Below are 13818 nucleotides of genomic sequence, written 5' to 3'. Positions count from 1 at the left end.
ACACCTGCTTGCTGCGGAGAAGTTGCTTAGCCTCTGCTTGGCTTAACGCATTATCAGTTACTATGAAAAATGAGAGAATAGGGTTGGCCTTTTGGAGTTTATCTCTTACGCTTTTTTGGGTTTTCTTTTACTTATTTAAGAATGTGTAAACATTACACCAATAGGAAGTATTCATTGGAACAAAGCAGAAACTTCATTTTTTAAGAAAAGGATAAAATTGCACATAATTCTGCCACCCAAAGATAACTACTGTTAACATTCTGATGTATGCTTTGCCAGATTTTTTCTTTACAGATATATTTATGTGTTTGTCAACACAGAAATAGATTGTTCCATAAATACCGTTGTACTCGACTTTTTTCACTCAATAGTAGGTTGTAGATCTATTTGTATACCAAAAAATATCCTTCTATTAGGCTGAACCATATGGAATTACCAAAATTCAGTTTTGAACTACAGAAACAGTGATTGCATATGGTTTCACCCAGCATAATTTTGTTTTAACCACTGCAGATTTTATAGCCGTTTGGGCATGGCATAATTTATTCAGCCTATCACTTATTATTGGGCACTTAGTTTCCAATTTTTTTTCACAATGATTAAAAAATATTGCAATGGAAAACTCTTTTAGCCCATTCTTTGTGGCCTTATTATTATTATTATTTTTTTGGCTGCGTCGGGTCTTAGTTGCGACACGCGGGATCTTCGTTGCAGCACGTGGGCTTCTCTCTAGTTGTGGCGCACGGGCTCCAGAGTGTGTGGGCTCAGTAGCTGCGGCTCCTGGGCTTAGTTGCCCTGCGGCATGTGGGATCTTAGTTCCCCGACCAGGGACTGAACCCCCGTCCCCTGCATTGGAAGTTGAATTCTTTACCACTGGACCACCAGGGAAGTCCCTTTGTGGCCATTCTTACTTAGTATCTTGGGATACATTTCTATAAATGGAATACATTAGATTAAAGGAATGTACATTTTATTTATTATTTTTAAATTAATTTTTATTGGAGTATAATTACTTTACAATGTTGTATTAGTTTCAGGTGTACAGCAAAGCGAATCAGTTATACATATACATGTATCCACTCTTTTTTAGATTATTTTCCCATATGGGTCATTACAGAGTATTGAGTAGAGTTCCCTGTGCTATACAGCAGGTTCTTATTAGTTATCTATTTTATATATAGTAGTGTGTATGTGTCAATCCCAACCTCCCAATTTATCCCCCCGCCCCACAAAGGAATGCACAGTTTAAAAGCTTTTGTTGCATACTGAAGGAATAGTTTCTGAGAAGCCAGAGCTGGTTGGGACAAGGTAAGTCTTCTCCCCGCTCCCCAGAGGATGGGAGTGTCAGGGGCCCCGGGGGTTATTGCTTCTCCCTAAAGGGCAGTCAAAAGGGAAGGAGTTGAAATCAGAAGGGAATCAGAAACTAGGAAGCAGCTGGACATTTACTCCTTGGAGCAGAGAGAGACTGAGGAGGTAATTATGCCTGTAACTCTAAAAAGCTGAACATATGCTGGTTGTAAAACCTAAGAGGGCCCACGGCAGCCTTTAGAAGGGACAAAGAACAAATCTGTGTTTCTTACTCTGATCCATGAAAGAGTTAAATTAGAGAAAAGGAATGTAATGGAGGATTATTTTTCTTTTAACCTGGATCTAATAGAGGAATTTGATCATTTAAAGGGTAAATAGGGGCTTCCCTGGTGGCGCAGTGCTTGAGAATCTGCCTGCCAATGCAGGGGACACAGGTTCGAGCCCTGGTCTGGGAAGATCCCACGTGCCGCGGAGCAACTAGGCCCGTGAGCCACAACCACTGAGCCTGTGCATCTGGAGCCTGTGCTGCGCAGCAAGAGAGGACGCGATAGTGAGAGGCCCGCGCACCGCGATGAAGACTGGACCCCGCTTGCCACAACTAGAGAAAGCCCTCGCACAGAAACGAAGACCCAACACAGCCATAAATAAATAAATTAATTAATTTAAAAAAAAAACCAAAAAACAGAAAAGAGCCTCTTATTTAAAAAAAAAAAAAGGGTAAATACAAAGTAGAAGTAACAAAAATATAGACTTTGTAAAACAAACAAATAACCAGTAGCTGCCATAGCCTATGCAATGGCCCCCAGTATTCTCACCTCCTGGAATTCACACTTTTGTGCAATCTCCTCTCCTTGAGAACGGGCTAGATTTATTGCCTTGCTGCTAATGAGTAGAATATGGCAGAAGTAATGGGATGTCACTTTTGATAAGATTATAAAAAGACTGTGGCTTCCATCTTGGGTGTTCTCTCAATCTCTCTTGGATTGCTTGCTTCCAGTGGAAATGGTGGAAGTCAGCTGCCGTATCACAATGCAGCCGTGTGGCGAGGCCTCCGTGGGTGAGCTTGGAAGACTTCCTAAGCGATGGCCACAGCCCTGGCTGACACCTCTGTCAGAGAGCCAGAACCTCCCAGTTAAGTCGCTCCCAGATTTTTGATCCAGGGATCAACTGTTGGTTTTCAGCCTCTAAATTTGGGGGCAATTAGTTGTGCAGGAACAGAGAACAAATACAATAGCTGTTTGTTGAGAACTTACTGTGCAGCAGGTACAGTTCTCTGCACTTTACATTATGAATTCATTTGGTCTTCACAATGACCCTGCAAGTGCTGTTATCACTCCCATTTTCAGTTGAAGACACTGAAGTCCAGAAAGGGTTAATAAACTTTCCCAAAGCCATAGAGTTAGAAAATGGTGAAGCTGGAATCTTATGTGAGGTATTCTGGCACCAGAGTCATGCTCACATAAATAAAGATGAAAAAAGAGCTGCTCATTTTTCAGTGGATAGAATTGCATTATTTGCCCACGCCCAAAACAAGCAGTTTGGCAAAGGGTACTGAATCATCTTAAACTAATCAAGATTTACCACCCCTACTCCCTGCAGGGGCCAGGGAAAGGCTAGGTTTCACCTGAAATTCACAGTTCTGTGAAGTGGGTGAACAAATCTGGCTTTGGATACAAAGGAAGGAGGGTTAATGGTTGCGGGGTGGTAGCTAACTATTGTCTCTTCTGCAGCCTAAGCTGGGTTGTATTATTATTATTTATTTTGGAGGAAGAGAGAAGGGAGTGGTGACGGATAGGGTTTCAGGTTATATAGTCAGAACCTGGTTTACCAGTGATTATATTCATGTTCTCATACCCACTCTTGAAGTCGTGCTAGTTTGGTTCAGAGCCAAGATACTCTTGGAGGCTGTCTGGCACAGTGGCTAAGGTACTAGCTCTAGGACAGACGGATCTTGGTAGCTTCTAGCTGTGTGACTCTGGGCAAGCCACTTTACCTATCCAAAAGTCTGTTTGCTTCCTTGAAATTAGTGATAGAAATATACCGACAAAGGTTGTGGTCAGAATTAAATAAGGTAATATATGTAAAGCATTCGGCACCATGCCTGGCACATAGGAAGAGCTTAACAAATGATAGCCATGATTATATATTATATATCATATAATATATAATAATTATATATCATAATTATTATATATCATTATATATTATATCTATACATATAATTATCATTATATATATTATTACATCACAGCACTGATTAATTAAGAAATATTTATTACCTTCCAAGTGAGAAACACCATGTTGGGCTTATATGGGGATAAAATACACCTTGATATCAGGGAAAACACAGAACCTAGTTAGGGAGTTAGTACACTTATCAAAAGATATCCTGATAATATTTGGGAACACATGTTAAGTGACAAATATTAGGCGTGTTAAGAATTTAGAGTCAGGGACTTCCTGGGTGGTGCAGTGGTTAAGAATCCACCTGCCAATGCAGGGGACATGGGTTTGATCCCTTCTCAAGGAACTAGATCCCACATGCGTGCCGCAACTAATAGTCCGTCTGCCACAACTAAGGATCCCGCCTGCCACAACTAAGACCCAGCACAACCAAATAAATAAATATTTTTAAAAATAAAATAAAATAAGAGACTTCCAGAAGCTGATCTCTAAAACCATCTAGTTTCCAATTTTGTGAAATGCGCTGGGAGTGCAGTGGAATCGCTAAGGATGTTCTTCATTTGTACAGATGGATCAGTCCCTTTGTCATGGCCAGGCCTGTCTGCGAAGGTAGTTAGAAGATTCTATAAACAATAAGGTCTTACCGTATAGCACAAGGAACTATATTCAATATTCTGTGATAGGGGATTCCCTGGCGGTCCAGTAGTTAGACTTGGCAATTTCACTGTGGTGGCCCAGGTTCAATCCCTGGTCAGGGAACTAAGATCCTGCAAGCCGCACGGCACAACCAAAAAAAAAAAAGTCCTGTGATAAACCAAATGGAAAAGAATATTAAAAAAGAATGTGTATATATATATATAAAAAACTGAATCACTTTGCTGTACAGCAGAAATTAACACAACATTGTAAATCAACTATACTTCAATTTAAAAAAAAAAAGATTCTAGAAGTGTCATGGACCTAGAGAGGAAGTCACTGTTTCAGATTGAGTATTTAAATACTTTTCCACATAAAGGCTTGAGAGGACTTGCATGGTGGCGCAGTGGTTAAGAATCCACCTGCCAATGCAGGAGACATGGTGTTTGAGCCCTGGTCCGGGAAGATCCCACACGCCGTGGAGCAACTAAGCCCGTGCGCCGCAACTATTGAGCCTGTGCTCTAGAGCCCGCGAGCCACAACTACTGAAGCTCGCGTGCCTACAGCCCATGCTCCACAAGAGAAGCCACCGCTTGCCGTGACTAGAGAAAGCCCGCACACAGTAATGAAGACCCAATGCAGCCAAAAATAAATAAATTTTAAAAAATAAATAAATAAATTTTTAAAAAGACTTGAGAAATTTTCCAGTCTTTGAGGGGGGCAGGTATGACGACACTTACATAAGAAATAATCCCTTTCCCCGCTTTAGTCTGGCTAAGGCCTAACCTGAGTGCTTACCGCCACCTGGTGGTGTTTAGATGAATAACCATTTTGGGGAAGGGCCGGCACTCCAGTTACTCACTCCCTAGTGACTTAATTCCCAGGCCATTTGTTATCTGCTTGCGTACATATGTATGTTTAAGTATCTGTGTATATAGTTCAACGAACATCTTATTTTAGAATAGTTTTATACTTACAGAAAAGTTACAAAGATAGCGCAGAGAGTTTTTGTTTGTTCGTTTTTAGAACTTTATCGTTTTTATTGTTCGTTTTTATTTTTATTTGCATTTCTTTGATTACTAGAGCTGCCAAATAGCTGTTGATGTCTTTTGGCTATTGGTATTTTTTTCCCCTGTGCTGTACAGTAGGTCCTTGTTGGTTATCCATTTTACATACAGCAGTGTGTACATATCAATCCCAAACTCCCTAACTATCCCTCCCCGCCACCCTTCCCCTCTGGTAACCATAAATTCATTCTCTAAGTCTGTGAGTCTGTTTCAGTTTTGTAAATAAGTTCATTTGTATCTTTTTTTTTTTTTTTTTTAGATTCCACATATAAGCAATATCATATGGTATTTGTCTTTCTCAGTACAGAGTTTGTGTATACTCACGTAGTTTCCCCTATTAACATCTTTAAAGATTTTTTTTAAAGTTTATTTATTAATTTATTTATTTTTGGCTGCGTTGGGTCTTCGTTGCTGCATGCAGGCTTTCTCTAGTTGTGGCGAGCGGAGGCTACTCTTTGTTGTGGTGCACAGGCTTCTCATTGCAGAGGCTTGTCTTGTTGCAGAGCATGGGCTCTAGGTGCGTGGGCTTCAGTAGTTGTGGCACACGGGCTCAGTAGTTGTGGCTCATGGGCTCTAGAGTGCAGGCTCAGTAGTTGTGGCTCATGGGCTTAGTTGCTCCGTGGCATGTGGGATCTTCCCGGACTAGGGCTCGAACCCGTGTCTCCTGCATTGGCAGGCGGATTCTTAACTACGCCTCCAGGGAAGCCCCTAACATCTCTCATTACCTTAGTAATCTGTCACCTCCAAGAAACTAACAATGATATGTTACTATTAACTAAACTCTAGACCATATTCGGATTTCATTTCTCTACTAAGTTCTTTTCTTCCAAAATCCCTGCCAGAATACCACATTACATTTAGTTACCAGGTCTCCTTACTCTCCTCTGATCTGTGACAGTTTCTCAGTCTTGTTTTTCATGATCTTGACAGTTTTGAGGAGTGCTGGTTAGGTATTTTGTAGAATGTCCCTCCATGTGGATTTGCCTGGTGTTTTTCTCGTAACTAGACTGGGTTATGAGTTCTGAGGAAATAAAGTGCCCTTGTCATTGCATTGTTATCAGGAATACATGCCATCAACTTGACTGATCACTGATATTAACCTTGTCTTAGCAAGGTAGTCCTTGCCACGTTTGTTCACTGAAAAGTTACTATTTTTCCTTTCCATATTCTATGTCTGAATTCAGCCCACACTTAAAGGGGGACAGGAATAAACTCCAACTCCTGAAGGGGGAAATAGCCACACTAATGATTTGGAATTCTTCTGTAAGGAAAACTGGACTCTTCTCCCACATTTACTTATATCATAATGAACTCATGGATACTTATTTTATACTTTGGGTTATAACCCAATACTACGCTATTTATTTTGTTCCTCAAATTAATTGTAGCTTTCGCCAGTGGGAGCTCTTTCAGGCTTGTTCCTGTGTTCCTTTGATGTGCCAACTGATTTTTGCTTTATGAGCACTTCTTTTGCATATTTATTTTTAATATAAAAAAACAACACATTTAGGAAATAAAAGAAAACTAAATTACCCTTATAGTCCCATCATCCCAACACAACTGGTATTTTAGTGATGTTTGTCATTTACATTTTTGAAACATAGCTTATAAAGAACATATGTTTTATTATTTCACCTGATTTCATAAACATAACTGCCATTTTTTACAATTATGTTGTGTTTACCAGATGCATATGTCAGAACACCTTAAGAAAAGCTCTCTGGAGTCGGACTATGTGCCCCCCGCGCCCCCGGGGCACTGAATCTTTGCTCCTCAATCCTCTCATCCAGAAAAGGGAGGAAATGATGGTATGTTTTTCACAGAATTTAGCAAAGCAGCATAGAGTAGATTATCAGCAAGGACTCTGGAAATAGATGGCCTGAGTATAAATCCTGACCCTGGAAGGACTGTTAGGAAACCCTGGGCAAGTTACTTAACATCTCTGTGCCACGGTTTCATCTGTAAAATGGGAAAACAAAAGGCCTTGCTTCTCACTATTGTTGGAGGACCAAATGCATTCAGTGGTGCTCAGCGCTTATTCCATAGCAAGTGCTCAGCGTCAGCTATTATTGTTGACTCTGGGTAGACCTCCATGGCAGGGCTTATAACCTAAATTTAATTATACAATCTACTCCCCCTGTCCCCCCCCACCCCATCTCAGTGCCTCACATACAGGAGAGGTGCAACATTTTTTTTCTAATTAATTAATTAATTAATTTTTTTTGGCTGTGTTGGGTTTTCGTTGCTGCGCACAGGCTTTCTCTAGTTGCGGTGAGCGTGGGCTACTCTTCGTTGCAGTGCGCGGGCTTCTCATTGCGGTGGCTTCTCTTGTTGTGGAGCACGGGCTCTCGGGCTCTAGGCACGTAGTTGTGGGTCGCGGGCTCTAGAGCGCAAGCTCAGTAGTTGTGGTTCGCACGGGCTTAGTTGCTCCGAGGCATGTGGGATCTTCCCAGACCAGGGCTCGAACCCGTGTCCCCTGCACTGGCAGGCGGATTCTTAACCACTGTGCCACCAGGGAAGCCTCGAGGTGCAACATTTATTAACACCCATGTGTGCACACATTCACAGTGTCTGTTTATCAGCAAAATGCAGCTAATAACACTTCTTACTACTAAGGTGGCAAATAAATGACTCTACGCATATAAACAAGATGGGAATTACACCTTTGAATTTATCCATATGTCATCTAGTATTTAGCTTCTCTTTCCTCACCTTTATCGAAGTGTAACTGACAAGTTAAAATTATATACATTTAAGGGGTACAACATGATGGTTTGATGTGTATTTAACCTTCCATAGTGTGAGAACTTATGGGAACTTATAAAGAACGAAACCATGACATTTAGTCATAACAGAAACATTATACTATGCCTTCAAATCTAAACCAAAAACGTATATCCCAGAATTGGTTCTTTGGGGGTATTTTTTATTAAAGATAAAGACTTTCAGTCTGATCTTTCAGCAATTTTCATTTTTTCTTCATGCTTTCATTCTTTTTTTTAGAGACCAAATCACTAACCCAGGTCCACCCTCCCTGCTGCCTGTGGGTCTTACACGTTCTCATACTCCCCACTTCTTAGTGTCCAGTTTGCAGTAGTGATTAAGATGTAGTCCACACTAACGCATACTAACAGTTCATTTATTAAATGTTGTTAACAATCTGCCCTGCTTCCCTTGTGAGGCTGGGTCCAGACACCCTTAGGATTGCTTCTCTTTCTTAGCAATGGAAAGAACATTGGCCTTGCCATAAGGCAGATGACAGAATTCTGAAACTAGTTGTTTTCTTATATTGCACGATTTTTAAGAGGATTAAGTGAGGAAGTACATGGAACATTTAGTCCAATCTGCCGTGCAGAGGTATGCAATGTTCCTGTCTTTCTTTTCACCCTCCAGATTCAACGCCCTGATGCCTTTGAACCTGCTACTTGCACTAATTTATACAGTCTCATTTCACTCTATTGTACTTCAGGAGAAGGTCCTGCCAGCACTCTCACTTAGAAAACTACTCCCTACCCACCTGGGCACCAAGAGGAAAGTGTCCAAAGGACTAAGACTGTGCAAGTTCAGTGGTTTTCAGATTCATGCTTTTGGAACCCTTTGTTCAAGTGAAATCTCCCTTGGAACCTTGATACAAACAAACTAGGTAAAAAGGTCATTTTATTCACATTTCTTTATTTTATAAGTTCACATCTATAATTCTGTAACCTATTAAAATGATATTCAGAACTAGATGCTTTGAGACACACATCAGAAATCTGGGGTTAGAGGTAGCAGCTGCAAACTGACCAACTGCAGCATTTAATTCTGCCTCTTGTTTTGATGGCATAGAATCAATAAAATTCCGATTCACACAGAAAATAACCTCTTAACCCCTGCTCACGATCTTCATGATTAATGTAGGGCCGTACACACCCCAGAACTATCTATGACACATTATCACATCTGACAGCTACACTTGCACCTATTATCACACAAGCTGACATCTGAATGAGATGGGATCAGCATGTGCACCTGAGCCTTGCCTGTCCTCTCAGAGTATCACACGTGCGTAGTGATGAGACTTTTTGTACAACTGTGTGTGATAAAAAAAAAAATTCACAGGGTGAATTTAAATATATAAATACCAGTGCAGAACTACATTCTTCTAGTCAATGACACATTTAGGAGACATTAAATGGGCACAGAAATGACAAAGGATTATACTGAGAACTGCACAAAAATGAGTTACTTGGCAACACAAGATAGGGATTGGTTAATGTCTGTCACTGAGCATACAGACTGTTCTACCTTATGCTCTGCTCACTGCCAGAGAGCCCTTCCTGATTTCCCAAGATTCAGGTGAAATGCCCCGCTAATCCTGCCTGGAGGAGGGCCTCCTCCTCCTCCTCAGCTGCCTCTTCATCCTTTATTAGTGTCAGTAACTGCAATAAGCCAGGGGCTGAGCCGTCCTCTGACACAGCAAACTTCCTGCGCGGTATGCTGTGGACTGCTCCAGCAATGACCTGCTCCAGGCGGGCCTGATTCACAACTTCTTGCTCAACTGCTCCTCTCTCTACCAGTTTCTGTAGTGAAGGCTCCAGCCTTAGTACATAACCAGACAATTTTTTTTCATCTTTCTGGTAAGTGGTCAGATATTTGATCTGCAACACCCTAGGATTATCGGTAACCCCAAATACCTGCTCCAGAGCATGCAGGCATTCAGGGACTGTAATTAATGGCTTGTTTATCTTGAGGACACGAATGATATCAGATGCCGGGCCTCTAAGGCTCTCTAGCAATCACCTTCTTTTTTCGGCATCTGACACCTGCCATGTCTTCACCATTTGAGTGGCATGAAACAGCCAGGATTCAAACTCTTCTTTTTCTGGCTCTGGAGGATCACTGTCTGAGAATACTCTCAGCTTTTTGTATTTCAGGGGTTGCAGGGCAGGCTGAAGGGCCTCATCTAATGCCTGTGCCAACATAGGAGCCCGCACTTCTGGGATCATGTCCTGGTCTAGGTCAAAAAGGTCGTTTCCATACCCAAGAGCTCGGTAAACTCACCCAATGTCACGCCCTCTCCCTCTAGGAATTCATGTAACCTGCTTAAAAATTCATTGTATGGGTCAGGGGTCTTAAAGATCACTCTCCAGGCACCCCCGCTTCCGGGTATCTCTTTAGGGACCAGAGCATGACTCGTCTCCTCAGGAAGTCCTATTAAGGCTGCATTCCTGTTCTCTTCCCTCCGGAACATCCTCCCGAGCAGTCGGTACTCGCTCAAGGGAGCTAAACCAGACCGCAGAGCCTCCTCAATTTCTGCCTTTTACAGGTCTGGGGGATGCCGGCAATCAACAGCGCCTTCCGCGGGTTTACATCCATCCCCCTACACCAGTCTTCTAAGAGCCTCAGCGTCATGATGCCCAAAACAACACATTTAAATTCCAATTTGTCCCGGCCACTGATGTCACTGCAATTCACAGTATTCCTCCGCGGTAACCGACTTAAGTCTCGTCAACTTCTGCAGTTCCGACGGGCAGTGAAGATGAAGTAGTCACGTTAGTTCAAGTTGTAAATGAATAACCCGAGCCCGGAGAAGCCCCGCGCACCCGCGCCGGCGGCCGGCCGCACTGCGGCAAGCAGCCACCTTACCCTCTCCCGGCTTCGGGCGCCCCGCAGCAGACAGCGGGGTCCCACTTCCCCTCGCAGTTATCTAGTAGTCATGTCTGGGTCCTTCGCCGGTGGCCGAGGCGCCAGGGCCTGCTTCCGACGCTTCCCGGGCGGCCAGGTCTGAGGGGCGGGAGAGCGGCTTCTCCTGCACTCGGATGGACACTCGAGAGGGATACCCGAACTGCGCAGAGGCGCGCCGGGGGATGGCTGACCGCCCGTTGCTGCGGTGCTCTCCGCGGCGAGGAACGACGGGGGCGATCAGAGCCGCGAGCGAAGCGACGGGGGAGGAGCGCTGAAGCGCCCAGGCCCAGACTGCCACCCACCTGAAGGGTAGCGCCACAACCGGCGCCTCCGTAGCCTCCCCCGAGTCCCAGCAGAGCTGTTTCGGGCGCGCTTGGGGAGGCGGTGCCGCGGGGAGGCTCCCTGACGTCACGAGGGGGCGGGCCTTTCGGGGGCGGGGCAAGCGCGCTTCCGGCCCGAGCCGGAAGCCCCGACTGTGGCAGCATCCGGGACGGCGGGCGGGTGGGCCAACCGGGACAGGAGGTGAGATCCGGGACCTGCCCAGCTCTGCAGGCTCGGCCTGTGGCCGCTGGCGGGCCCTGGGCTCCCGGCGCTGCAAGGCGGAGAGGCCCGGGTCTGGCGCCGCCCGCGCAGCCCTGTCGCGGCGGCGGGCGCTGCAGCGCGACAGGGGGCGGGGCCGGCTGCAGGGGAGGCCAGGGTGGCTGGGGAGCCTCCCGGCTGGGCCGAGTGACACAGGCTGGGGCTCCGGCAACGGCGACAGGGGCCGGGCCGCCGCGTGACCGGCTGCAGTCACGCTGTGCTTAATCACAATTAGCTTTTGCTCCTGGCTGGCCGTGCTCACCATTCTCCCAGCCGGTGACCCCGGGGATTTCTTTTATGGTGGCTTTCTCTGAAATGCCAAAGCCACCCGATTATTCAGAGCTGAGTGACTCTTTAACGCTTGCCGTGGGAACAGGAAGATTTTCGGGACCACTGTAAGTGTTTAAGAGTTGCTGTCTTAACTTGGGGGCTCCGACATTGGTTTGACTTGTAGAACCAAGTTTTCATGTCTGAAGCGATACTGTTAATTCAGAAAGTATTTGAAGTATAGAAGTGAAATGTTCCCTAGGAAACTAGTTTAATTACAATTTAAGGGAACGTGTGCTGGACCTATTTAAGCCAGATTTAGTGATTTATTTATCTGTGGGATTCAGTAAAAAGCACACTTCATACTGAAACTTTACTTCCGCATAACTATTACATAAAACAACCTGTAAGATGTTTATATTTCTTAACAGATGTAAATTTAACTTAGTTACTTTAAACCTCAAATGTGTTAGGGAGTATTTTAGAGCTCATTGGACAAAAAGTACGTACATTTGGGATAGTTGACATGACAGCATTACTAGACCCTCACTGTGTTCTTATTGTTGTTTTAACTCAAAGGCACAGAGCATGGAGAATGATGAACTTCCGTCAGCGTATGGGATGGATTGGAGTGGGATTGTATCTGTTAGCAAGTGCAGCAGCATTTTACTATGTTTTTGAAATCAACGAGACTTACAATAGGCTGGCCTTGGAACACATTCAACAGCACCCAGAGGAGCCCCTTGAAGGAACCACATGGACACACTCCTTGAAAGCTCGGTTACTCTCCCTGCCTTTTTGGTTTTGGACAGTTATTTTTCTGATACCTTACTTGCAGATGTTTTTGTTCCTTTATTCTTGTACGAGAGCTGACCCCAAAACGGTGGGCTACTGTATTATTCCCATATGCTTGGCAGTTATATGCAATCGCCACCAGGCATTTGTCAAGGCTTCTAATCAGATCAGCAGACTACAACTGATTGACACATAAAATCAGTCACCATTTTTTCCTTACAAGTACAAAACTGCCAGTACCGTATGAAGCCTGATCACAAGACTGCAGTTTCTTCACAGATCTCAGGAAGCTGTGGTGGGGCAGAGGCTTTTTAAAGAATGGGACTAGGGGACTATCTTTATCTGAATATTGAATTTTTAGGTAAAGCCTGTGATACAGTACTACAAAATCATGTTGATGACTTCAGATTTTGGAAGTAAAATTTTATCTGTTATTTGCATTCTTTAGAAACTTGAATAAGTACCTGGATTCATATTTTTATTCTACTGTGCAACATAGTGATGATTCAGAAATTTTTCCTTTGGGGAAAAAATGAACATTTCCATTGCGTTTAATGTAAAAAGGTCCAAACATGGTCATAAAATTTAAATTTTATACAATTACTTGGCTTGCTTTAAAATTCTTCAGACTAAAACACCAGTTCTTCCTGTTGTAGCTAAGCCAACTATTTATGCTTGTTTGCTATCAGCTTGTGAGAAATTGGTATAAAATTATTGAGGTGATGGCTGTGTTGAGAAGCAAAATGTGTTCTTCGTTTGGTAATGCTACTGGCATTATTAATTAGCTAGAATTATTCATGCAACTTTTTTTTTTTTAAACTACTTGGGAAGAGACTAAGTGTTTGAAAGTTGAGAAATCTAACAAACACATAGAAGATGGAAACAAGGTGTTCAATGAAGATACTTAAGCCAGTCCTTGTCAGATGTGTGACATCTAAACGATGCTCTCAAGTCATCGTCCTGATTTTCTTTTCTGCCTAAGGTCCAGTCTTCAGACGTTAGATTAATTGCATGAAGATGTGATCCCTGTACTGCCTCCTTTGCATCTGTACTTACTACCTCATGTCTGGTAACAATACAAGTAACTAAAACATGGAAAATTAGATATTAGGATTATTTTTCTTTTTTTCTGGGTGAGATCAAGATATATTTTTATACAGTGATGTCATCAATACCAGGGAAATGTTTACACTGACCGATTTGAATAAGAATCGTAACATTTTTTGGTGCTTACTCCGTTGGGCCCTGTCCTAAGAGCTTTACATGAATTAACTCATTTAGTCCTCCCAACAACCCTATGAGGTAACAGTTATTA

General features: G+C 43.3%; 2 protein-coding genes across 3 annotated transcripts in view; one reads left to right on the top strand and one right to left on the bottom strand.

Annotated features, from left to right (window-relative positions):
- Positions 1-11706, bottom strand: part of ITPK1 (inositol-tetrakisphosphate 1-kinase) — a gene marked incomplete at its 5' end in the record, with an annotated part of 212149 nt that extends 200443 nt beyond the window's left edge. Inside the window, one exon of the mRNA XM_082451339.1 lies at positions 11165-11706. Coding sequence (XP_082307465.1) covers positions 11165-11706 — 542 coding nt within the window. The remainder of the gene's footprint in view (positions 1-11164) is intronic.
- Positions 11328-13606, top strand: LYSET (lysosomal enzyme trafficking factor). Of its 2 annotated transcripts, none has more exons than XM_082451465.1 (2): positions 11328-11384; positions 12288-13606. In XM_082451465.1, exon 2 carries the CDS (start codon positions 12304-12306, stop codon positions 12697-12699), a length of 396 nt encoding a protein of 131 aa, XP_082307591.1. In that variant the 5' UTR covers positions 11328-11384; positions 12288-12303; the 3' UTR covers positions 12700-13606. The 2 variants fall into 2 exon arrangements, with proteins under 2 accessions (XP_082307591.1, XP_082307590.1); XM_082451464.1 differs by lacking the exon at positions 11328-11384 and adding an exon at positions 11704-11836.
- The last annotated feature ends 212 nt before the right edge of the window (positions 13607-13818 follow it).

The sequence above is a fragment of the Balaenoptera physalus genome (assembly GCF_965194825.1).
Source record: "Balaenoptera physalus genome assembly, chromosome: 2".
NCBI classification, from domain to species: domain Eukaryota; kingdom Metazoa; phylum Chordata; class Mammalia; order Artiodactyla; family Balaenopteridae; genus Balaenoptera; species Balaenoptera physalus.
Note: the sequence above shows the minus strand (reverse complement) of the source record. Positions and strands in the feature narration are given on the sequence as shown.